Consider the following 26,511-nt stretch of genomic DNA (forward strand, 5'->3'; position numbering starts at 1 on the left):
GGGCGGGCGCGCGCCTCCACAAAGTTCCGGAAGTGAGCGGCGGCGTGCACATTAGCGCGTGGCCACGCGAGCGAGCGACTCAGGTGAGCTCGCGCACGTTCGTCACCTGTCAGCGAAGAGAAAGCAACAGGGAAAAAAGAGCACAAAACTAACAAAGCATGTACGCGACGAGCAGGATTGAGTTGGACGGGTACATAAGGGGTTTTCTTTTCTCCTGCTTTCCATAAGAGGCTGCGTGAGAAGAAAGTAAGTTGACGCGCTTTTTAGATGTTTTCGGACCCACTGCGTGTGGCTGCTTTGTGTAGTAGACGTTTCTTTATTGTCCCCTCAACTTTCTTTTGTGACCTAACCTTATGACGTAAGCCTTGTGTTGTCAATGAGGTTTTCTGTGGTGTTCTTCTCTCCAGTTGTCAAATGAATGGCTTGATGTTGCGTTGGAATACGTTTTTTTTTAACTTGGATTCAATGACAGTAACAAGATCCCCGCGTTGATTTGTTTTATGGATGCCTGTGACGCGTTGGTGTCAAACTCCAGATCCAGCCCGTCGCCCCATTGGATTTTTTTCTATTCATTTTGGATGAAAATCTTTCCCAAAATGGGGTTTTTTTTCTTCAGTTTGTACAGTTATTACGAAATATTTTTCTCTCTCTCATTCAGCCCTCATACACATAATTTAAAGGGGTAATCCAGTTAAAAATGTTCTTTAATAATAAAATCTTCTTTATGCCCCCACTATTTTCCATGCTATAATATATATATATATATATATATATATATATATATATTCTGATAATACTCCGTGTCATATTAATTAAGCAGCAAAATAGACCCGTTTAAATTAATCTCAGGGCAGCAATTTTGGCACATGCTATCGACGTAAAATGACATCACAGTTGCTCATCACTCAGGTACTGACCAATCATGGCTCAGCTTGCAAAAATCACATGACCAAACTCAGAACCAGGTGGCAGAAGTAATTTGGGAAACAATACCAAAATCCTTTTGGTATTGAACAATTATGACCTTTTGAAAAATAGCAACCATAAATTACAAAATATTTTCGCAAGACCAAGCTCCATATTGTTGCTCTTGGACAAACTCACATCTGTAAAATCACTACTTTTTAGGACATCCAAAAAAACCATTGCCTTAGTTTTGCGTTAGTAAACACTGCTTTGTTCATGTTTGTCATTTCTTATTTTTTATAATTTACCATTGCACACAACATCAAACTCATGTTCTATCACTAATTTACTATGTAAAAAAAACTACATGTTCACGCTGTTTTTACTGTTCTTCTGGTATCTATTTTTTACGTGTCTTAATTTGTGTTCTGATTTCCCTCTAATTTCTATTACACCAGATGGAAAGCGCTTTGTCACATCTCCAGCTGTTGTGAAATGCGTTATATAAATAAAGTATCGTATTATTGATTTAAATTGTATAATTTGGCGCTGGCGCCAACTCCTCCCCATTTCTTTGTTCTCCTGATGGCTGCTCGCTGAACGCACTATTCATCAGGTTACCATCTTTTAAGTAATGTTGGCACATACGATTCTGAATTATTGCTTTCCAACTTTTGCCTTCCTCTTTAAAGTTCATCTTAAGTTGTTTTCACTGTATATCTTGATTTTCTTATCTTATTTCTAGCTATCTTTTATGAACGTTGAGTTTGAGATAAACAATTGAATGGAAGTGCATTGCATGTGCAATGTGAGCACAAGAGCAAAACGTTGTATTCATTGTGAGCGGCAAAGATGACACACCTTTAAAACCACAAGCAACTGTGGTCTGACTAGTGTATGCACCGGATCTTGCAAATAATTTTGCAAACCCCCAAGTTTTGGGATTTAAGATTTTGAGAGCCACGCAAACGACAAGCAGAATAGAAAATTGATGCAATGCTGGTCAAAAATAGAAAATGCACTGATCTAAATTGTAATATTTGTTCCATAAAATTGTTTGTTTATTGCCCAACCGTCCATCAGCTTCTGTGCATTGCCATGTTAGTGTAATCTGCCTTGGGCCTTCACAATTACGACTGCTGGCCAGTAGAATGTATTGTTTATTAACAACGAAACTGTTTCATATTCATCCAGACTATTATGCCTGCATTTTTTCATGCTATTGGTCTGAGCTAAACTTGTTCCAAAGCATGTCTTTAACAATTTTCACACGTTGACACACACATTGCAGTCAGTAGTTCTCAAAGTGTGGTATGAGTACCATAAGTGGTACAAGGGCCACGCAAAAGAATAACTGATTTTAAATGTTCAAATTGTGCTTGTGTAACAGTGTCTTAAACTTGTTTTTAAACATATAAAGTACAATTTTGTTGCATTTGACCTTTCAGGACAGTACGCTGGCATTTAATCTTTTAGAATTCATATAAATTTTTATTTAAGGAGTTCTTGGTGGGAAAAAATGTTTGCAAACCACTACATTAAGTACCGTAATCCGAATTTCTGCTGAATATATTGCAATTTTATTTAAATGTAGCTTTTAGTTATGTTATTAAATACATGTTGATTGTGAACTCATTGAGATTGTCTTCTTGTATAGAATTTATTGTTCCTGTTATTGTGAAATGTTCTTCACTGATTAAACATACAAAACAAAAAGGAAGGTAGCACAGGATGTTGAAGTGACTTGCCCATGCGTCTGCCTAGTTAAGCCTCCTGCCAGGCTGTAGCCAGCCGACGTCACGACAAAGTGGGTCAAAGCCACAACTTTAAGGTATATCCACATGGCTTTTCTGAAAACTAGCACAGTCAAATGCTGTTAGTCTGGGCATGACTGTGTGCAGCGAAACGTTTATTCATCATTCACAACTATATTTGGAAACATCACATTGCGTGGGGATGTGATCTTTGTATTTTTAGCATCACACTAAAAAGAGGATGTTTATATATTCCTGAAGCGTTAGATTAAAAAAAAAAAGACTGTAGTGATCATTTGGAAGTATTTTTAGCTTTTGGCAGGCTTTCAAAAAACTTCCAACGTCTAGAGTCTGATTCCCTTGAGGTGACCTTAATTAATGGCGGCAGGGCAAAGGTGGCCAGCACTTACTTTAGTGCCATGTCTAGGCTGGTTTACTGCCTTAGGCAGGACAAAGTGCAACGCAATGAGGAAGCCTCATGCGTTTTTATGGGTTATCGTATGTTGAATCACTGGAGGGACAGATTGGAATAGCGCCATCAAGTAAAACCGCCCTTGTGTCCATGATGGGAAAAGTTGCAGAACGTGTTTTCAAAGAGTAAAGAAATGAAGGTACATGTGACACACATTTCACAAACGCCTTCGAATTCAGAGTAATTAAAAAGAAATAAAATACAGAGGCACAAAAGTCCTGCTCTATGATCTTGTTTGATAAGGTGAGACAAATACAGTTTATGGATATCCAAAGTCAACACAGCATGAGTCAGATTGCATCCAAACATTTTAAATACACAAAGTTTGGAAGTGTTGTGAAAGTCACATTACCAGATAGTAAGTTTTTTATTTTCACAGACGTAGTTTTCCTATTATTTAAAATATATTTTATTTCATATCACTGTTACCCTTTTAAATGTACCCATATATTTTCATACGCCACTTGACCTCTTATTGTGACCAACCCCCCCCCCACTTCTTTATTTATTTATTTATTTTTACTACTAAACTGAAAAGTAGTTGAGCTATCTTGGTTTCCTTGACTTCTGAAGTGAAAACCGTGTTGTGTATAAATTAAAGTTAGAAGTCTATAGTTGAAGCACATGTTGGTTTAATTTCATATCCATTATGGTGGTCCCTGGAAGCAAAAAGATGACAATTGTGTCCATGTCTCATCGGTGATGACAAGACCGCTGTGAAATGAAATGAAATCATTTTAAAACTCAATATTATTTTTCTCAATTTACTATTTAATAAAATTAAAAGTGCCCAAAACACCCCAAAAGCCTTTTTTAAAATTTATTTATTTATTTCAAATTTGTTGGTCCCAAAGCTTTATTCAGAGCTGCTTTATATTTCTATGGTAACAACCTCTGAAGGAAACTAACTACAAAAAGCTATTTGACACCTCTGTCCGAGGTGACTTTGGGCAAGAAATGTGGTACACCCTGGATTGGGTTCCATCCAATCGCAGGGCACATTTCAAAACAAACGCACACTTCAGACTGAATTCATCTCATTCATTTCAGTTACGGCACGGGTGGCATGTGGCTGGATTCTTTGACTTGTTGTTGTGTTCCAGTGATGTCATCAAACGTGAATGCATTAACGTAAATGTTCAGTCAGCCTTCACGTGAACGTGCACGTTTGCTTGCTGTGTAATTGTGGCTCTCTGGCACAGGTGGAGGCCAAGCAGACGTAGCAGAGTAGAGCTTACGTTATCTTTCAGAAGCATTGCCTTGGTTACTTGACGGGAGTGTCACTTCCAAGAAATAACACGAACGGCAGGTTCAGCATAGTGTTGATTAAGCCACAGACACGTCTTATTGTTTGGAATATTGATTCTAAAGATTAGCATGTGCTAATAATAACCACCTTAAAGTCAACAATGAGAAGACATTGTTCAATGTCAGAGTTTTGACTTGTTAAATTCTGACTTACTAGTACTATTTTTATTAAATGCAGTTGTTTTTTTTCGTATTTTCAGTGTGGCACTAACTTTCGTACCTTTTGTGTAAAACTTTGCTTCATTCTTGTGTTCCATTTTCTATCTAATCTTCCTGTTTTTATTAGCTGTTTCCAACGTATTTATAGTTGTTTTATTCACATGTGAGCTGTACATAATATTAGTTATTATTGCACTAAGACAAAATAATGGCAAGCAGGGCACCTGTCAATGGCACTATAGTATTTATGTCTATACTCTCGCAACTATAACTTTCAACAATCGAGTATGTATGTCTTTTTTTCCCAATTAATCAATTAATTCAAATAAAAATTATTTAACTTCTTGATTTTAATACAGGCCATTATTTCAAACTGAGATTTTATATACAATTATGAAGCCGTTGCTGGTTTAGGCCATAACGTTTGCCACAAAATGGGCAAAATTGTTGAATGCTGTTTTCCAAACTAAAGGCCGACATTTCCAAACATCTGATTTTTATGACCACATAGAAAATCAGTCTGCTTTCCTGAAGGACTACAGAAATCCAAGAATATTTCTTTTTGAGAGGCTTAAATTCCAATGCTTTGTTCAAGTTAATCAATTTAAACATGCTCTCTAAATGATAAATGGAATAGATGTTGATTCAATTGGTAAGTGATTCGTTGTCCGTTAATCAATAGTTCAATCCCTTTTGTGATTATGTTATAAATTTAAGACGAAATGTAGAAAATTCTGCGGTACTCTTAAACGTGGAAAAAGTTACACTCTTCCAAACTGAAAGCAACAAGCTAGTCACCTGAGGCTATACCACAAGCATGACCCTTAAACACGGATGTGAAGTTCACCAAAAAAAAACAAAACAACAAGGAGGAAGTTGTTAATGCGTCAGCTAACATGCGCAGTGTTTAATCATCAGGCCTATCATTAGGAGCAATGCGTGAGTGGGGGACTTCCCGTCACACAGGAGGTGGAGGACCATATAAAAGTCAAGCTGCGAACAGCAACGAGGTCTTTTGATGATGAACAACTGCAGGCAGGTAGTTATCCAACCTGAACTTGAACCTCTGTTCCTCTGCAGCGCGGCGGCTCTCGTCCACCATGGCAAAGCAAAACCCCGTCAACCCATCACACGCGGCCTTTGACCGTTTCGTCCAAGCGCAAGACTGCAAGGATGTCCAGCGGCACTTCAACGAGCTCTGCCAGCAGCTGGACGTCAATCTGAAGGATTTCCGGAACTTCTACAGCAAGCTGAAAGAGCGGCTCAACTACTGGCGGGCCAAAGCCTTGTGGACTAAGCTGGATAAGAGGGCGTCTCACCCTGACTACCAGCAAAGGAAAGCATGCACCAAAAATAAGGTACTGCTAAGATTTGAGAACTTTTACGTATAGTAAATAGTGTGAACAGTTCACAAATAGGGATGGAACATTCTAGAAGTGTTCAAAATTGCAAAGTTTGGTTCATCCAGGGAAGGCAATTAAGAACAGATTCACTTTTGCCATGCCGACCTGGCTTCAGGAGCAGAGTGAATTAGAAAATCCCTGCAGAAGTTTTGTATTAGCCTGCTGGCTCGTGCAAGTCTGGATGCACTAATTTTGGGAATGAGAAGGTGCGTAAAAAAGCGGATGCGTTCAAAGTAGGGCTGCCATGATTAGTCGACGATCACGATCGTCCACAATTGATTCAAATAGTAGACGAGTCGTTTATTTCTATATTTATTTGGCACATTGCTTTTCTCTTGACACTGCCTCCTCTTGCGCTTTTCCTGCTGTCTGTATGCCTGTCTAGGGCGCACATGCGTAGGAGCAGTATCCGACTCATCCGCGATATAAACAGAAGCATTGTCGATAATGGCGTGGGGTGTCATGGCTATTTGGTGTTAGCAACAGATTCCTGAAGTTCTGGCACATTTCACTCACAAATACTTACGGTGCTTACCTCCCTTTCATGGCAGCACAACAGCGATGCTCGATCATGAAGAAAGGAAGCACACTGTGGCTGATGCCTCATTTAATTTCTGACACAGGGAAGCTAGCTGGTTTGATGTAACTTAACACTAACAAAATGTCATTTTTGCTATATTAACATATTGTAGCGTCTAGTATGGATTAATGAAGCAGTGAACTCACGTTTTTAACGACAAAAACGTTGTATGCATGCCGTGTTTGACATTGAAGCAGAAAGAGCTCACACTTTGTCGCGAACGGAGTGAGTGATTTGCCACAAGTCCTTATTGGCATCGCATCGCAATAAAACACATAATTAAGTTTGTTGCGATATACTCCAGTATAGCACTAACAAAAATATGTTCCTCCTAATATTTAAATATTTTCTCCCTTTTCCATTCATAGTGTAGACCAATTTACTACTATTAATTACCCTTATCAGTGAAGAAAAAAAACATTTTATATTAAGGTTAAAGTGTTTATTTTAGTTTTCTTTAGCACAGTGAATTTTTCAAATTTACTCTTCTGATATCACTACCTTCTACGTTAAAAAAAAAAGCTTGGTGCCAAAGAAGAGTGAAACTTGTTTCTTTTTGTAGTTATAGATGGTTTCATAGGATTAGTGCAACTCGTGTGTAATTGTGGTTTCAATTTATAATGCACCAAACAATTGTCGCCAAAACTTTTTTGGGCCACAATATTGCCTTCATGCTGGTACAAGCTGCAAAGCCTAATGGAAGTTGAATGTTGCAAAAAAAAACTTTTTTTTTTTTTTTAACGTAAATTATGTATGGTAATCTCATCTACTGGGACCACCAGTCCACCGTTTTTGACCATTATTACTTTTCTCAAAAATCAATGTCGCTGCTGAAAAGTGGTGACTATGGAAACCCGGCGCAGGAATAAGGACTCATAAATGTTTTAGTTTTTTATCCAATAAATTTGGAGCATGAGAACAATATAGATACAGACAACAAAAGTTAAAGGGCCAGGAACATGTTTTATCTATGTAAACAGAGTAATAACACATGAAGCTTGAGAACTGTCAAAATGACAGCAGTGGGAGTTCCAGCGTTAACAAATCGAATCGCTTTTCTTTTTCATAGCCCGAAAGCAATTCATAAAACCACAAATCAATCCTTTTAATATGTCTTTTTCCCCATAAATGTGTGTAACTTCTCACCACTCCGCAACAAAATCAAAACCATATAGTGGAAGCGCTTAAATCAGTCAAACTGAGAAAAATTGTTTTGGGTACAAAATATGCTGAAGTATAGGGAATATTGTGTTTTGAGTATTATTGGCAATTTCAAAATGAATTTCCACATCCAACCACATGCTCAGTTGGCCACAAACAATAAATAGGTAAATGAATTTGTCATAAAATGTCAACACCATGAACACTGCGTTAGGCTTCAAACAACATCAGATGTCCTTCTTTTGGTAAGCCATAAAGCATGAATTGCTTGTTTTCAGACAGAGGAAAATGTTCCATTTCTCACAATTCCATCTGCTCCAATTCTTTGCACAGAACAGACACTGGCCTCTGACATCACTGTGGACTGGCAAATGTCCCGAGTTGTCACAATGTGATCCCATGGCTCAGTAGTCATCAATGACTGAAATTCCAATGAACAGGAGCATCGCTACAAAGCGTTACATCGCTGCGATGTTTGTGTTGATTGGCTCTCCCAATTCTTGGGAAGAATGGAGATTGATGCGGTACACAAAGTGTGCGATCCTCTCATCCGTAAAGATTGATTTGAAGTTAGTGAAATTCTTCACTTCGTTCAGGAGGTCAAATATTTTTTTCTTCTGGAATTTGGAATGGGTCAATGTCTGCCTGTTCCCTGATCCTAGGCTGGCTTGTAGGCTGGCTTGCTCTTCTCCTCCCTGTGCCTTTCTTTCTTCTGGCTCGCCATCCAATCCGGGTCAATAACCTTTTTGTCCCCCACCCGTCAGAGAGTCTTTCTGTCTCTGAATCACCTGGTAACACTGGAACAAGGCCAACGTGTCCATGTTGACTCGCTGATCACTTGTCTTGCGCATAGCCTTTCTTGAAAGGCTTGCACTTGAATGATTGTTCTAATAATAATGTTAGAGTTTAATAATAATTTACCATGCAGAGAATATTTGCAAGCATGTCTTCAATTTAAAACATTATTGTTACAAGGTAGTGTGCCAAACAGATCAATGGCCATTAAAGGGATATGAAAGTAAAATAGTTGAAAACCTTAAATGAATTCAAAATGAATGAAAGTGAATCGGGCTCTTGTGAATCGGATCAAATCAATTTTGGAAAACCGATTCAATACCTAGCCAGAGGATGGACGTGGATAGAATTCAATAGAGAAAATTTAGTTAGCAAACAAACATATACACTAATAATGCACTCTAAGCATTAGTATGAACCTCATAAACATATACAACATACCTGTAAAAATTGCTTCTTAATGGGCATTGAAGAGGGTTGACATGAATGCAATTTCCCTCAAAGGTTGGTCCGCTGTGGCGTAACACACAGAAGATTGGTTAGATTATCCACTCCCTTTTAGACATTTCTCTTGCTTTACTTGATTATTAAAGGGAATAAACCAGATATTTACAAAATGTAACTTTGGTGTTTGCCACCCGTTTTGGAAAGCTTAGGCTGCAGGTCAACATCTGCTTGGATTGGGAGCCGCCTAACTGTCCGGTCTGTTGGTGTATTTGTTCCTCCTGTGCAGTGTCTGATCCTGGGCGCCGGGCCGTGCGGGCTGAGGACGGCCATCGAACTGTCGCTGCTGGGGGCTCAAGTGGTGGTGCTGGAGAAGCGAGAGACTTTCTCCAGGAACAACGTTCTCCATCTGTGGCCCTTCACCATCTGTGACCTTCGTGGCCTTGGCGCCAAGAAGTTCTACGGAAAATTCTGCACCGGCTCACTGGATCACATCAGTGAGTGACGGATGACACGCAATTGATTCTAGGGGACACCGGGGGCAATTCTAACGGGGCTCAGTTGTAGTCCTTTTAGTTTCTCCAATTTAGGGTAAGTTGTAATGTTTATAAAATTATACAGTGTACCACATGCTAAATTAGACATGAATGCATCAGTGCAAATTACATTTTATTGGGGGAAAAAAAATGGCCGCACAATCCATCCACATCTGATGAGTGTGAATTTACAGCTTCATGAGTAACTGATCATCCAGGTCCAGCTCTACAAACCATCCAACAAAGCTTGTACTGCAAGCCTCTACCACAGCTCCTGACCAAGCCTCTGCTCTGACGACCAACCCAACTGCTGCTCTATATTGAACTACTCAAAATGCGTTTTGGCCCATTTCTGGCAATTTAATATTTTTATGTGACTGTTTGGCAGACCGAAACTCCTCATTTGAGAAACAGGACTGAACATAACAGAAGTTAATTTGTAGTATAGAATTAGCACACATGAAATATAGCCACATGACATTAATGCTAAAAGCATGTTGACAGTAATTAATTTTGTTTCTAAATAAATGAATGAATGAATAAATACATCCATCCATTATCTGTACCGCTTCTCCTCACAAGGGTGCTGGAGCCTATTCTAGCTATCTGGAGTAGGCGGGGGACACCCTGAACTGTTTGCCAGCTAATTGCAGATGAATAAATAAATCTAACATTAAAAAAAACAAACATCGATATCAGGAGACTTTAGCTGGGAATTGAGCATACAAAAAAGGTGAACTTTTGGTCTTCCCATGGCATACAGAGAACCTGATTGATTGCAAATTCATGCGGACCGTGTTGCTTTTGGAATATACCAAATTTTACTGAGGAAATCATATCTTAGGGTAACAGGAATAAGTGTAAACCCACAGATGTGACAAAAGACTTTGATTTGATAGTTACAGTAATAAACTTAAAGTATTGCTGAGATATGGAGCTGCACAAATATGGACCCAAAAAAAATGTTTTCCTGCCTTCCCAACCAAATACCACCGATTGTGTCAACTGTGAATTTTAGTCCAAGTATTAGCCATGGGTTACCAAACAATGGACAGAATGTGCCATGGGCCGTCGTTTGGATGGGGCTGATTTAACTTGAGGTGTTACGACCGTCTTGAATGAATTTACCTTTTGGGTTTTAGGCATTCGTCAGCTGCAGTTAATTCTTTTAAAAGTGTCGCTTCTCCTTGGGGTGGAGGTTCACACCGGTGTGGAGTTCCAGCGTCTGCTTGAGCCCTCAGGAGAGAAAGGTACCCCACAGACCTTTTTGTTGTTGACTCATTCAGTGCAGCATCTGCTGTGTTGAAGCACTGCTATTTTTGGTATTTGACAGGTTGGACAGCCAAGGTGCTGCCTGAGACTCACCCCGCGTCAACCTTCCAGTTTGATGTTTTCATTTCTGCCGGCGGAGGCAGGTTCGTCCCAGAGGGTGAGACAAACGACACACTGCTGTCGCAAGGGGGTCCGCCACCGGCTTCAATCTGACAATCTCACGCCACTACTCAAATATGTCCTTGTTATTATCCTTCTACAAGTTCAACATGTTCATCACTGCCATTCTGCTTGCCAGGCTTTAAGCACAAGGAGCTGAGAGGCAAGCTAGCCATCGGCATCACGGCCAACTTCGTCAACAGGAACACTGCAGCAGAGGCCCAAGTGGCAGAGATTAGCGGCGTGGCCCGCATCTACAACCAGAAGTTCTTCCAAGACCTGCTGACAGAGACTGGTATGAGAACACATGTGAACAGATGACGATAGCAAATATGGGGAGGGGGGGGACAGTTATTGTGCGGTTGGCTGGCAACCATATCAGAGTGTACCCGCCTACCGCCCCAAGACAGCTGGGGTAGGCTCCAGCACGCCCGTGACCCTTGTGAGGATATGCGGTTCTGAAAATGGGTGGATAAATGGAATTATTTTTGATTGATGTTAAAATCACAATCTATAAACTCAATTATTCATTGATTTAAAAACATGGTATTACTTAAACTGACAAAACTGACTTTTAACAAAGTCATAAAGCATAATGACAGTATCAACACCTTTGCACCCTCGGTAAAAGATGATGGGATTATTAAGCGCATCAAAAGCCAATAATGCAATGAAAAGACTAAAAGCAGATTGTGCGACAGAAAGAAACACTGCGGTGACACAAAGGGAACATGCCCAAGCTGGACCTTCAGCTCAGCCATCTGCACCCAGTATGTAATGGTCTTTTTTTTTTTTTTTTTTTTAATGTTCCTGCAAATATTAATTCGTAACAGAGATGCATTCTATTTTCTCTGAGGTGATAGCCTGGGGCAGCTGCTCGTCATGGAAGTCATGGAGCGCAGAGCCAATTCTAATGTCATTATCGAGGTACAAAGATGCATCTATGAGGCGAACACGCCACGATCACAGGATCCACATAAACAACAGCGCTGCTAAATGTTACGGAAAGCTAACGTGTTTTCTACACCCCTAACACAGTGTGGTTGTTCCAAAGAACAAAAAATAAAAAACTCATTAGTGGCGGTCGCTACGGAGGGATTTTTAGATATCCTCTGTCCATGACTTAGGAGGCAGGGAATGTAGCCACCTGGGTTGGTCCCTCATAATTGATCGAGGATGAGTGCCCTGGTTTGGGTTGGATTCTGTCTTTGTGCCATACTGAAGCAAATTGCCACCATACCCATATGAAGTGACGCTGGTCACCGCAACCTTTGTGGGTACTTGCTGTCTTCATCAATGCATGAGGCGGTAATCACATTGTGGGTCTGTTACTTGGCTTGTGACGTCACTGGCTCAGTGCAGGGCCATTGCGGGTCATTTGGAGCTTGAGGTAAATGCAACCAAGCCCGCTCAATAAGGAAAATCACGTGTATATAATCGGTCTTGAAATATGGCTGCACAATGAAATTTTTAATTGTTAAAATTAAAATTAAATTTTACCTGCACCTTACAGTATACGCATGAAATTTAAAAAAAGTACCAGTACTGTTTTCTTCTTACTTCGACATTTATCATGAGTAAAGATTCCACACCTCCACCCAAATCTGACACCACATATGTTTTCCGACCACTGCTCATTAACAGAGGTTTTTTTTTTTTTTTTTAGTTCGACAAGAAACCTCAAGTCATGACATAAAGACAGGTTGTGTTGAAAGAGTAAAGTGGAAATGTGAGCAAAGTTGTTGGTCAATGTGACAACATGCATTTCTGGTCGCAGCTCTCATTTTATCCGCGAGGCAACTTTTAAACAAATCATCCATCCATCCATTTTCCAAACCGCTTACCCTCACCTTGCTCGCGGGAGTGCGGGATCCCTTAAAACCTGCTAGCTATTGGACAGGTGTTGTTCTTTTCCTCCCCCCCCTCTCCCGCTCCCTCACTCTCTCTGCCCTCCTACCGTCCAGGTATTGATTTGGAGAACATCGTATATTACAAAGACGACACCCACTACTTTGTCATGACCGCCAAAAAGATGAGTCTGCTGAAGATGGGTGTCATCAAGCAGGTGCGAACAACACATCTGTCACAAAGAGGAGCCAGCTGGCAACACAAATGTGTCCTCCAACTTGTCATTCTGTTGACCAGGACTTCAACGAAGCGGAGGATTTGTTGGCACCGGCCAACATTGATCAGGAGGCGCTGCACCGCTACGCCCACGACGCCGCCTACTTCTCCACGGGGGGCCGACTGCCCGAGCTTCAGTTCGCTCAGAACCATGCCAGCCAGCCGGACGTGGCCGTCTTTGACTTCACGTGCATGCAGCGAGCCGAGAACGCCTCACTCATTAGAGAACGCAGAGGCAATAAGCTGTTGATGGCTCTTGTTGGAGATTGCCTTGTCGAGGTGGGTGCGACTTTGCGCTTCACAATTGTTTGATTCAATGACATCTGTGTGCACGCTAACCCTTATTGGTAGCACTTGACATGATTTTCATTGCACCTACTCACATGAGGCTAGCGCTGTCCAAACAACGGCCCTTCTTTAAGATTTTCTTTGGGGGGACCATGCCTCCTAGAGGGGGTCGTAAACTTCACACCTTTTTCATCCCTGACCCGTTTTCATGCCTGCAATACACAAAAAAATGACTTGAAAGAAAATATTTTTGTCTCCGGATTGTGATTGGCAAACAAGTTTGCCTTTCGGTCATCAGAAGCTCCAAAATTCACTCACAGAGTCGAGATTCCATCACACATTACTTTTTTTTTTGTGGCATTTCAAAAATTGCCTCGTCTTTTATTGCCTTGTCGATATTGCTTATGCACACAAATGGCTGTCTGTGTCTGTGTTAGTCTTGTGATTGATAGGTAATCATCCCCGGGTGCTTTTTGCCTCTCATCAAATGGGATCAACTCAAAATATAATATAAAGTATAAGCAGAATAAAAGTGGGCGGATGTTGATGTGTGTCACATTTGGTTGCGACTAATTTGCATTGTCCTCGGCAGCCATTCTGGCCCCTCGGGACGGGCATCGCTCGGGGATTTCTGGCAGCTTTCGACACGGCGTGGATGGTGAGGAGTTGGGGAACAGGGGTGCCTCATCTCAAAGTCCTCGCTGAGCGGTGAGTGGGAAGTAAAACTGCCTGAAACAGTCCGAGAGAGAGGAAACTTTAAAAATATTCTGATAACATAACATCCAGAGCCTTTTTTGAAGACGATTTTTTTTCCCGAATTATTAATCTTCAACCTGGAACCAGATATTTTTTTTAAACTCAGTTCACATAAAATTGAGATGTCTGCTTTTGCAATTGAACTCAAGTCTTTGGAAGTTGCACTTTCAACTTTTTTTTTGTCGTTTTTTCATTGCAGGTTAAAAAAATAAGTCTTTGTAATGATAAAAGCTGGTTCCCTTGATTCCTCCAACCATTTCTAACATCAAGGCTTCTTGTATATGTTGTACATGTTTTCTTCATAGAGGAAATGTGGCGTAAAGTTAGTGTTGCATCAGCCCACATTTCATCTAATCTACAGTTATCTTCTTGACATCTGCTTCTGCTTCTCTAAAATATTTAGAGAAAGCATCTACCAGGCCCTGTCCCAGACCACACCAGAAAACACCGGCAAAAACTACGCCGCCTATAGCATCGACCCCAAAACGCGCTATGTCAGAGTCAACCTCGCCTCCATCCAGACTAGCCAGGTCAGCCACGTCATCTCATCTTGTTTTTTTTCCTGCCCCATTTAGAGATTGCCATCGCTTTAAATGTTGCTTTTTACAGTACATAAAGTCTTTCTGGACAAACGGTCTCCAACTGTAGACCACAGGTGTCAAACTATGGTGCAGTAGTGCCGCTTTCCTGCATGTTTTCCATCTCTCCCTGTTGCCAGCTCATCATTTGAATCGGGTGTGTTGCAGCAAGAGAGAGATGGAAAACATGCAAAAAAGAATTTGACACCTATGCCGTAGACCAGTGGTGTCAAACTCCAGTCTTCGAGGGGCAGTGTCCTGCATGTTTTCCATCTCTCCCGTCTGCCACACACCTGATTCAAAGGATCATTTCTAGACACATTTGAATCCGGTGTGTCTGGCAGCTGGAGCAGATGGAAATTCTTTTAGTATCCACTAGGCCTTGCAGACCAACACTGCTGGAGTGTGATGCTTGTGGGCACAACTAAATTTATAAATTTGGAGACTGAAAATGCCTGTGAAGATGTCTTCATTTAGATGGTATTCAAGGATCAAAGAGTGCTATTAGAATAGTCTTTGAATCGAAATACACAAGTTTGGTGATTTTACATTAATTCCAGGATATTATTCTAGTACATAACTGTTACAAGCGTCACAAAAATAGTAGTTGAAAAATGCCATTAATCTCAACTAATTATGGATTTTCTTTTTTGCATTTAATTAGTTAAAAATGTAAATACATACTTGACAGCACTAATATATCTACAAATCTATATGTAAGCAATGTATAAATTGATGAAACTGTGGAAATGTTCTTTTGGTTGGATTTCTTACTGTGTACGATGAAATTGTACCTTGATTTAGTTTCTTATTGAATTTATGAATTACCTTATTTTTTGGATGTTTGAAATTTCACTTGGTCTTGAAGGTTCCCTTAGTGAAGTTGTTTTTCTTCCTACAGAACTATATAAGGGTTTTATCGTATCATCATGTGTATTGATGGGCTTGCTATTTGGATTTTTATTTAACAATATTGTATACGAATAACCTATTACTGTATTAAAATGACATTAGTCATAATTGATCGAGAATATGGGGTAGGAGTAGATGAGTTTTGCACTTCTTCCTACGCCTTCAACATGTAAACTGCCGATATATGGTATTTATTGCAACTTTCTTTTGTTACCTTTTCAGTTTTATATGTTCAGATAAAAGCAGTCATTACCAACAGATGTGTGTGTGCGTCCGTGTGTGTGTATGCGAGTATACAGCATGTATATATGTTTTTAGATGATCAATTTCTCAGATTTTATAAATGTGCATATTAATTACATTCTCACTCTATTTAGGTGCAGCACCTTTACATCGTTGATAAATCCAATCCGTCAAGCAAGAAACAGAATAACAAACCGTCTTACACACGTCAAGGTGGGCAAGCATTGGCTGAGTGACTTTAAAGATGCTTTGACTCTATCAATTGAAGCACACAAAGGTAGCATCCTGACTTCTCTTTTGTATCTTGTAGATTCGTTCAGTGGATTTGAGGAGTTGTTGAAATGGTGCCAGAAACACACTGCCGGTTACACCAATGTGGATGTGAAAGATTTCACCAATTCGTGGAGGTCTGGGCTGGCTCTGTGTGCTTTGATCCATCATTTCCGACCTCATCTGATGTGAGTCGCTCACTCGAAATGAGACACAGGCCAATGCTAATGGAGTGAAGCCGATGGTGAGAGTAAGTATGCTTCTTCTTAACCGATTCCGCAGCGACATGAGTTCCTTGAAAGCCTCCAATTGCATCCACAATCACCAAGTGGCCTTCAGCATCTTGGAGAAGGAGCTCGGCATCCCGCCAGTTATGTCGACCACTGACTTTGCCAACTGCGGGAAGATTGACAGACTGTTATTGGTCCACTACCTCACGCAAATCAAAAACGCCTTTGTGGTCGCACCAGGTAAATTATGGATATGAATCTGCCAACAAAAGCCACAAAATGTCGCCATGTGTACAGAATGCAATCCAAAAAGTTTATTTTTCCAAGAGGAAAAAAAGCGTAGTCTTTTTCAAATGTATTGCAATGACATGGTCAATTCCTTTGTTTTTGTTTTACACGGAAATAACTTGGTTTTCCAATCAAAAGATTTGTATTAGACAAAATTCCAAGTTTTATTTCATGGTATTTACATATTGATGGTTTAAACGTATTTATATATATTAATATATAGTCTCTTCATTTTCTTCCTGAACTGCTCATAGAAATTATTCAAGCTTTTAAAGGACTTTTAACTCAATAACTATTTTTTTTAAGTTGATAAAATGTGAATCCTTCACCAAAAGTGAAGTTGAATACCATGTGCCATTTCTCTAACATCTACAAAAAAATCCCTCAAGTGTAATTTAATACTAGAAAACTCTTTGGCCTCTTATATATATATGTGTATATATTTTTTTGTCTTTCAAACAAACCAGGCCGGCTCATGCTGGAATTGCTGATGCTAACGTTATGCTCATGTTGCAAGTGAGCTATTTTTACAACAGACCCTGGGCTACTCCTGTCGTCCTCAAGGGGCTACCAGGTGCATGCGGACACCACATGGGACATAGGATTTGACAAACTTTTAACAAACATTTATTTTTAATTGGATTTTTACATTATTTGAGTCACCCATTATTATAAAACAGCAAGTGTTTGACTGCTACCTAATGTCAAATAATTAATTTGGTGTCTTCTCATTTTGAAGCGATGATTAAAAATACACCCTCCCTTTTTTTATTTAATTATTTTTTTTTTTAAAGATTTCCCAGAAATTTTAGGTCTATTTGCACAAAGTGTGAGATCAGTATCACCCACACCAACATAAATTTTAATAAGAATTTTATTGGAAAGGAAAACAATTAAAATTTTTTTTCTTGTGGCCAAGCCTTATTTTGTCTTGAACAAAAGAATAAAAAATGCAGATGTTAAATAAGTCATGTGAAAGCTGCTGCTTGAGCTGGGCAACATTTGAGGTGACAGCAGCATCTCTCTTGCATAACTCGTTCGCAAACACGCTCATCAAATTGTCCTCCCACTGGAATGTGCGCCGTAGGTACACTGTCTCTTTAAGAGCTGATTTCCCATAATTCATTGAGCTCCAGTGTTCAGCTGTTGGTGCTGCTATTGCAACTGCTGCTGCAACTGCTGCTCGCCTCATCCCAGCGTTTGCCGTGGCGCTCTTCTGTCTGGCTCTGATGGGATGACAGTCTACGCTAGGATTTATTTTTCCCACTCCCTGAGGACGAATTTTCACTGCGTGAAGAGTGTGTGAATTCTTCCAGCTGTCACTAAGCTCAGATGGGTGCGCTGCTCACACGCCCTCTATGATGCTCTGCTCGGGATTGATCGATCAGGCAACGGGCTGCTTTCGTTTGCCGGTAACCTCGTCTGAGTGTGGCGGAAGAGTTTTGATGTGAAGTGGTCTCATATGTTCGGAGGGACCACCGAGGGGCTGCGGTCAAGATGAGCCAGGTGTTTGTGACATCATGACAAGAACATTATTTTCCAGCAGCACGTTTCGTACCCTAATTCTGCATAGAATGATTCACATTAGTGCTGTAGTGATGAGCTGAGAGAATGCAGTGCTTCAAGTAGGCCAACAGCTGAATGTTAGTATATACAATCGAATTTGCTTTCACCATTAATTGAATATTTTAAAATGTAGATCTTAACAAACATGCTGTTTTTGGCTTTCATTTAAATACATTTGTGCCTGCAGACACAAGTGAACCGACGTGGGAGTTTTTCATTTTACAAGATCTGATGGTTTTGTTTTTTGTTTTTTGTTTTTTTTCCTTGTTTTTGTGTAGGGGTGGGGACTTAAGAGCTCACTTTGCAATAATCAGTTTGTGAAATAGTGGACAGTTCATCAAAAATGAGGCTTCAAGATATTTAATGCCTCTTTCACTTGACATTCACTCAAGAACTGAACATAAAATGAAGAATTACACCTTGTCTACTTGTGTGTTTCAAAGAGCCAGGGAGTTGCCTAAAGGGTAGCCCTGCTAGCCTTATTGGGTGTTTCAGTGCTTGGACCCCTGAAGTCAGAGGTGTCCAGAAACCCGGCACTCGAGGACCCGGAGCTGGACATGTCTACTTTAAGGATTGGAAATTTCAGCAAAATGTAGACAGACAACTGTATTCAGTCATATATTCATTATCCTCTGTGTAGAATGACATTTTTTATTTCCATACTGATGAGCTGAGAGTGCAGTGCAGTTGCAGTGCTGCAAGCAGGCCAACATTTGAAGCTGTTGTGAAATGATGATTAATGCTTGCCTCATGTGTTCCTCTTTTTCTTGCTGCCTTTCAGTTCCAGAGCCCACAGGCTTCCTGACATCGTCCAAGCCTCTGACTCTCTACCAGACGCACTCTGCCGTCTTTTTCCTGAGCAGACTTAAGCACAACTCTCTGCAAAGACGAAAGGTACGCACGCCCACTGCCACCATTCAGTTGAAGATGAAACACGCTGGCATGTTGCCTGTCTCGAGTCTCGACCTCCAGTCCAAATTCTTGAGCTGTGTGGTGACTCATGTCTGCTGAGCAGTGAAAGCTCGGACATTTCAGGGGAATGCATTTTCAGTTAGTCATTGAAACAGTGTAGCGCTGAATGCGTGTGTATGTTCATAGTTTGAACATGATAGTCGATTTCATCCGCAGGAGAAGCTGGCAGCAGAGAAGGGGCAAACAAGAGAAAACAAGACAAGCATGGGAGAGGAGGACTTTGTAAGTTTTCATTCACTAATCACATTTTTGGGCATTTCCTAAACTAAAAGATGTAATAGAAACAAATTTCTGTTTAAAATCTTATGACGAAATATGTCTGGAATCCTTGTCTTGTTAAAATGACAACTTTACAGGAGGTTAAAAAAGAAAAGAACAAAAACGACAGATTGTTTGAGTTAAATTGTGTTATCCCTTAGTTTGCTATTGCACACACATGTCAACATAATAACCTAAAAAGTGCATTTAATCGTTAATTTAACGCTGGCATTGATTAAGATAAGCCATGAAGCCTGTGGCAGCCGAGTACTTCAAAGTCCGCAATTGTGTTAGGCCCCAAAGGTGGAAAAAAACCTTTGGAAAAAAAATCACAAAAGCAAACGTCTGCCCTACATCTTCCCAAACGCTCACTGTCCTCATATCTCAGGCGGCGCCCCTGACCCCACCAGATCTCAGTCCACCTCCAGCACTTGTCGAGCCTGGGCAGGCTTGCGTGTCACAGGCCAACAGCGAGGCGTGCTACTTCTGTGGCGCCCGGGTCTACATACTGGAACGCATCAGTGCCGAAGGCAAGTTCTTCCATCGCAGTTGCTTCACGTGCCACCGCTGCGGCATCACTCTGCGGCTGGGAGACTACACCTTCCATCAGGACACAGGTGACTTGTCCCAATACGTATATATGTCGACAGTGAAATCAGAAAGAAAGTGGATATGACGTCATTGAGCCACATCTGACTTTCTGGCTGTGCAGTGTGATTGTCGGCGTTTTTCTTCTGATTTAATTTTGTCTCTCCTTTAATTAAACAATAAAAGGGAGCGACTAATAGTTACCGACAGTTTGTGAGTTTTCTGTCTTTTTTTTAGGCCTTTTGATTTCGTTTTAACAAAATAATGATTGGCGTCTTGTTTTTTTGTACTGCATTTGTACAGTAAAAAGTTTTTAGGGTAACTTTGTTCATGTCCCATTCAAGACCATAAGACTTAAAAAAGACATCATTTCACATTTTAGGCAATTTATTCCACACTTGTGCGCCTGTATTTGACATCTCAGTTCATGTGTGTCATCCTCCTCAGGGAGATTTTACTGTGAGCTTCACGCTGAAGATCTGGAAGACATAGTTGGAATATCGTCTTGTAAGGTAGTTGACGCAACACAACAGACGCAAAGTGCTCCGTTTTCTTTCTGCCACTTGTGATCCACGCAATGCTTGCATTGTCCATCTCTTGTTGTTACTTGAGTCACTTGACAAGTCATTTTGTTGTGCTCTTGCTTAAAGGGGAAGGCCTCAAATTCTTCAATGTTGTCCTTTTTACTCGCAAAATCTTGACTGATACACTAACTGGCCTAATATTTTGGTCATCCCAGTTAATTATTGAGAAGGTCAAATAACTGTCAAGATGCACTCATATTGTACACCACTGCAAACATAATTTAAGTTTTTTTTTGGGGGGGGGGGGCTTTGACTTGTCAGAGGGGACTTGAGACGCAAGCACTGTATGGTGGCAGTGAACTCAAGACACTTTACGATAATCAACAGTTTATCTAATAGTGAGCAATTCATCATAAAAGAGGCTTCAAGATGCCATTTACAGTTGAAGTGTACTTGAAAACTAAATATAAAACAAGAACAATTGCACATTGTATATTTAAATCAGCCAAACAACTATCTAAGAAAAGTAGCGGCGTACTAAAGAGACCAAAACTTTGTATTGTGTCCAGTGGGACATATCTTTTCAATGCCTTTTGTCCTTATAGGACAGTCAAGAAAACGAAGAGAACGGCCTTTCTAGCGAGGGTTACACGCCATCCCCGTCTGACGAGGACGAGCACACAGTAGACAGCCTTCCACCCGGATCGATACCCTCAGTCGGGCGAGCTGACCCCAAAGAAGAACCTCCCTCCGACACTGACCGGCATGAGCGCGTCGAGCATACGGACAAAGGGGCCCCTGTACCCAAACCTCGTCTCTCTCTGCAAACCGTCCCTGGCACTCGGCCCACTCCTCCAGCGGTGAAGCCTCGCACAGTGCATGTTTTAATCCCCTCAAGTCCAAAGAACAATCCACCTCCGGAAGCTGTGCGAGGGACGCCTGAGGTCCCTCCAGACTCACGGCCCAAGTTGTCGCTACGCAAACTGAAGTTGAGCGACGAGGAGAAAAATCAGCTGGTCAGCCTCCTGACCTTCACCGCCGACTCGGACTCCGAGACCCCCGGCGGCTCTTCCTCCTGCTCCTCATCCTCGGTGACGGCGCGGGGCGCAAGTCCTCCCAAGGCAGAGGACGGGCAAGAAGAGGAGGGCTACTGGAGCGGCAGTACGGCCGGTCACATTCGCGAAAAGAGGAACAGACGCTGCTTCCGGAGGAAAGAAATGCCCGCTGGGCAGCCCAGAGTGCGATCCAAGTTCTCCCCCTGGAATCTTTCCTCACCTAGGATCGGCAGAGACACGCGACTCAGCGTTCATCAGCCTGAGAAAGTGGGTGAGTAAAGGTCGTGGGATGAGCTCTCGACTAGGTTGCAAACATTATTTCTGATATGCAAAATCTCTACCTCGATGCTTTGCAATTGCTTTGATTTTTTTTTCTTTCCTTTTTTACGTTTTTTTGTACTACTTTGTACATTTGTACTACTACGTTTTAGTATTTTTCTGATGACTTTTTACTTTTACCTCCGACATTTGAAAATGGGTATCTGATGATCTGATGAGCTGTGGTTTGGCTCTCTTCCAGTGTGAAGCCGCACTGAAGGTGTTGCTTAAGGCAAACTTAGCACTGGTGCTGCGTGAAACTTGTATTGGAAACTTTAGGCAGGTCAAGCAAACTTAGTTTTACTTCTTATTCCTGCCACAGAAATGACCTTCCAAGACATTCACAGTGCCTCCGAAGAAGGCCTTGACGGGGATGAGGACGATGAGGACGAGATGTTGGACCAAGATGACATCAACTTATTGGACGAGAAGGCAAGTAGCACATGTGAACTGCCACGCTTGACGCTGCGATGCGCTCTGACCATGATGACATCACAGTTTCAGACGTTGCCAGCCAACCCAGCAGAGGCGGAGAAGTTGGAAGTGAAGAAGATGAGGACGCTAGAGCGGCGAGCCAAGATGAGCGAGTTACAGCGACTCCGACAAGCACAGGTGAGTGTGACGCCCTCCTGTCCGTCAGGTTCTTGTTGATTCGAGCACAAGGAGTCTCAAATGCGTGCGAGTTCTTCGCAGGCTTCCTGTAATGGTATACGAAAGTATCACTGCCTAAATACAGTTGAGTCGAACAAGTTCAGGCACCTCGCATTTGAGCGAAGTATGGGTGTGTGTGATATAAACCGAGGATGTGTTACAGTAGGTCATGGGTGTGTGTTGCGATGGTGAGTAAGAATCACGTAGATCATGTCGTAAATGGCGAGCCTTGTAAAACGGCCACCTTTAGCCATGCAACAAGTCATCATTTCTCAAGGCGTAAATAAGTGATTTTTGTTTTGCTTTTAAAAATCAATCTCAGTCTTGTTTTTGTTTTTATAGCTTGAAGTGTCACAAAAGCAAAACATTCGTTTTCAACTCACAGTTCTGGCATTTTTCTTTTCACAAAAAGCTAATTTTCTCCTTTTTGTGGTCCAGCTAACAGTGTTTTTTTTTAGGGAATCCAGCCCATGTTTGACTTGATTACTGAAAGCAACAAGTTAGAAACAAACTTCTTGAAAGAAGAGTCTCCTCATTTTTTCATACGTTATGTGCTTTTATTGTTACAAAACACAATATTATCTGCGTCTTAATATCAGTCAAAATGCGCTAAAATGGCTGGCAATAAACAGATTTCTATTTTGAAAGCAGCCGGCCGTCATGACATAAACATTTATTGAGATACAAATTTTATTTAGGTATTTATGTGCAATGTATTTTAATTGACACATTGTCATTTATTTAAGTGCAGTGTTAATGTTCAAAGTGTTACAGTATTAAATTTGTTTCGAAATAAAAAATTTGTCTTGTTTTGGATGACAGTTTAGGTCCACTCCGTTACTTTTTGTGTCATGATGGTGGTACTGGGTGTGAAAAATTCCAGTTTATTGACACGCCATTTTTTTGTCCTTTTGTTTGTGGCAGTCAATCCAGAGAAGGCTAGAAGAGATTGAGGTGACCTTCCGGGATTTGGAACAGAAAGGTGTCGCGCTTGAGCGAAGTTTACGAGAGGATAATCGTAAGAATCCAAATCCAGCACCACCATTTTATTCATTCATTTTTATGTATGTTTGGTACACTTTATTCTTTTTTTAATGTATTTATTTATTTTTTATCTGGGGTGGTTCAATTTACGCTAAAATGCATTTAAAGCTTGTGGGAGGCTTCAGCTATTTTTCAAAGATTGAGTGATAGGGCCTATCTGCAATGCAGATTTTCAACTATGACTGACTAATAACCCCCCTCGTGATTTTTTTTTTTTAACTACCTGTCCACAACCCCCAACTTCCTTTGACGGTGTAATCAGCATGTCGTCTTTATTCACTCCTACAAAATCTTTTACACTTCCAGAGATGGATAATTCCCACGACATGATCGATAATTGGATCCAGCTCGTCCACGAGAAGAATTCCTTGGTCTCGGAGGAGTCTGACCTCATGGTGGCGTAAGTGTGAATCCTAGTTCTCTCCCCCCTTCGATTAACTTTTCATTCCTCCTCTCCCTCCCTCTCTATCTCAAACCAAGCGACCAAGACAGGCGCTCGCCCTACAGCGCCAAGGTTCTGCTTGAGTTTTCTCCTCAAACCCTGGTACACACATGAGGACTTTTCTTTATCTTAAGAGATTGTGTCTATGTGGCAAAGCGCACAGATGAACATAAAATACAATTCAGGCATTTCACAGTTGGACAAACTCTTTTCTTTGTGTGCTGTTTTCTCATAATCAGGAAAGATTATGTTCCACCACTAATCTATGTAGCTTCTCGTCTCCCTAGACAGAACTCATGCGTGATCAAATGTGTTCAAACAAAAACAAAGAAGAGGACACAGAGCACCAACCAGGAAACACAAGGCGCAACTTGGCGCGCTCCTCTCAGTGGCTCTACAATGTTAGGCATGGAGGTTAATTGCACCAAACCTTATCGGGGAATGCTGACTCAAACCACAGGATAATTGTGTAGCATGATCTTTTGAAACATAAAATAATCTCTCTTTCGTCGTCATCGATTGAGAAGGGGAACCATCGGCTCAAAAACAGCCCGATTATCAGAGAGGGTGTCTTTCCTCACCTCCTTTGTCGAGCGCAAGTGCTTGCTGGTGAGAGTTTTCTGAAGTGTATGAGGAGTGATTTGTTCAATGTGTAAAGTGCCAACAGTAACATCTGTTGTCTTAGACAATGAATGACGTTGACATGACTTGACTTAGCTGGGTCCTGCCAGAACTGTGGCGCATTCCTCATGTGATGTGCACGTCTACATTTCATTGATTCGTTTTTTGTTTCTTGTCCCAGGTCGCGACAACTGGAGCTCGAAGACAAACAGAGCATGCTGGAATTGGAGCTGAGGAAGTTCATGGACTTGAGTGGTGCGTATGTTGCTTATCTTATGTGGTTCTGTAAGCCGTCATTGAAGGGCACAAGCATGGTCGAAAAGTACTCAATTGTACCAACGATCTTCTTCTTTGTGGCCACGAAATACGTGTTCATGGAAGGCTTATTTGCTAGTTTAACATCATTCCCATGAACAACTTGAAGTTCCATGTAGCATGAGTGAATGTTGTCATATTGATTGACTTGCCTCATATTGCTCACTTGAGCAAGCTGGTGGCAGTTAACTTGAATTTCAGCAACGTTGATGTGTCTCTCGGGTCAATGTGACATCGCAATGCAGTAACGCACAGTGATTGGGATCTGATTAACAGTTCTGAAATGGCAACACATTAGTTTCCTCGTCCCTCCCCCCCCAAAAAAAAAGAAAAGGTAATTTTTGAGTGACATGTTAACTTGTATTTTGGCTTCCATATGTCAGACAAGACATCTGAGCAACAGGCAGAAGAGGATCGCGTCCTGCAGCAGATGATCGAGGTGGTGGACATGCGCGACTCGCTGGTGTCTTTTCTGGAGGAGAAGAGGCTGAAGGAGATCCAAGAGGAGCGAGAGGTCCTCTCCGTCATGGAGACCAAGCGCCACTCCAAGGCAGGCGGAGGTCAGGTGCACTGGAACTAACAAAAAAAAAAAATGAGCACATTCACACTTGAAACACTAACGCTGCAAAGCCAAAGAAGATTTGACACTGAAGAGCTGAATGAAGCGGCTTCCAGCCATGATGATGATGATTATGATGTTGATGCAGCACGAACGGCGCATAATCATTGCCTAGCGAGGGACCTGACCTGGATTTGTCTGGTAAACACGTCTCGACAAAGCGCCATGTGAGGACAGTCTTGCAGATGAAGGTTGACGAGGCTTTGAAAAGGTTCACGTTGTGTTTGCTTCTTGTTCTATTGTTCACTCATTGAGTGAGAAATAAGCCACACACTTGGTTTGGTACTTCTTTGTACAGTCAATAAAATTTAAGCGAGGGTGAAATTAAAAGGATTTTCAGTCACTGGATCCGATTTATTCTCAGCATTTCATCACATTGCTTTGCAGTTTGGGCAGAGGCGTCCCGAAATCCAGCTCAGAATGCTGTTTAGTGGTCACATTCAAATCAAGTGAAAAGGCTTTCCATTGTATTGCAGTCAAATAAAATCCATAGTAAAAGTTTAATTTAAAAATAAATACTATTTTCTTTTTGAGACACGACTGCATTTGGCATGAGGGAGGTTCAGAGTTTGATTCCCTCTAGTAGTTTTAGTTCTCCAACCGTCCGACCCCAACCGCCAACTTTTGTGCATCAGTCCACCGTTTTATTTAAAGACCGACTTGACATTTTTTAACCTCACTTTACTAATGCCGCAGGTATGTGTCGTGAACAGTGTGCTTGCGTGTGCATAGCACATGACCAATATTTATTTTCTAGCTTTTTACACAATTTTTATTACAGCATTTCTTTGTTCTTTTCATCAACCGATTATTTTTTTTCCACATACCAAAAAGGCATATTTTTCCAAATTGAATAAATTTCAAGAGAAACAAAAAAAAAGTTCATCTTTCACATTCAAA

General features: G+C 41.1%; 1 protein-coding gene across 2 annotated transcripts; it reads left to right on the forward strand.

The window, feature by feature from the left end:
- Positions 1–25,954, forward strand: mical1 (microtubule associated monooxygenase, calponin and LIM domain containing 1). 2 transcript variants are annotated; one of them, XM_088292201.1, is made up of 24 exons: positions 1–83; positions 5,680–5,957; positions 9,272–9,479; positions 10,661–10,768; positions 10,852–10,947; positions 11,089–11,244; positions 12,914–13,014; positions 13,095–13,352; positions 13,954–14,069; positions 14,521–14,647; positions 15,985–16,063; positions 16,161–16,308; positions 16,403–16,590; positions 18,986–19,098; positions 19,333–19,398; positions 19,823–20,051; positions 20,470–20,534; positions 21,152–21,872; positions 22,242–22,351; positions 22,418–22,531; positions 23,495–23,588; positions 23,921–24,014; positions 24,859–24,932; positions 25,376–25,954. In XM_088292201.1, the coding sequence occupies exons 2-24, from the start codon at positions 5,700–5,702 to the stop codon at positions 25,570–25,572; spliced, it is 3,720 nt and encodes a 1,239-aa protein (XP_088148327.1). In that variant the 5' UTR covers positions 1–83; positions 5,680–5,699; the 3' UTR covers positions 25,573–25,954. The 2 variants fall into 2 exon arrangements, with proteins under 2 accessions (XP_088148327.1, XP_088148326.1); XM_088292200.1 differs by having other exon boundaries at positions 33–246.
- Positions 25,955–26,511: the final 557 nt, after the last annotated feature.

This window comes from Idiotropiscis lumnitzeri, chromosome 3 (genome assembly GCF_059441095.1).
Source record: "Idiotropiscis lumnitzeri isolate Australia: NSW breed Sydney's pygmy pipehorse chromosome 3, RoL_Ilum_1.0, whole genome shotgun sequence".
Lineage (NCBI taxonomy): Eukaryota > Metazoa > Chordata > Actinopteri > Syngnathiformes > Syngnathidae > Idiotropiscis > Idiotropiscis lumnitzeri.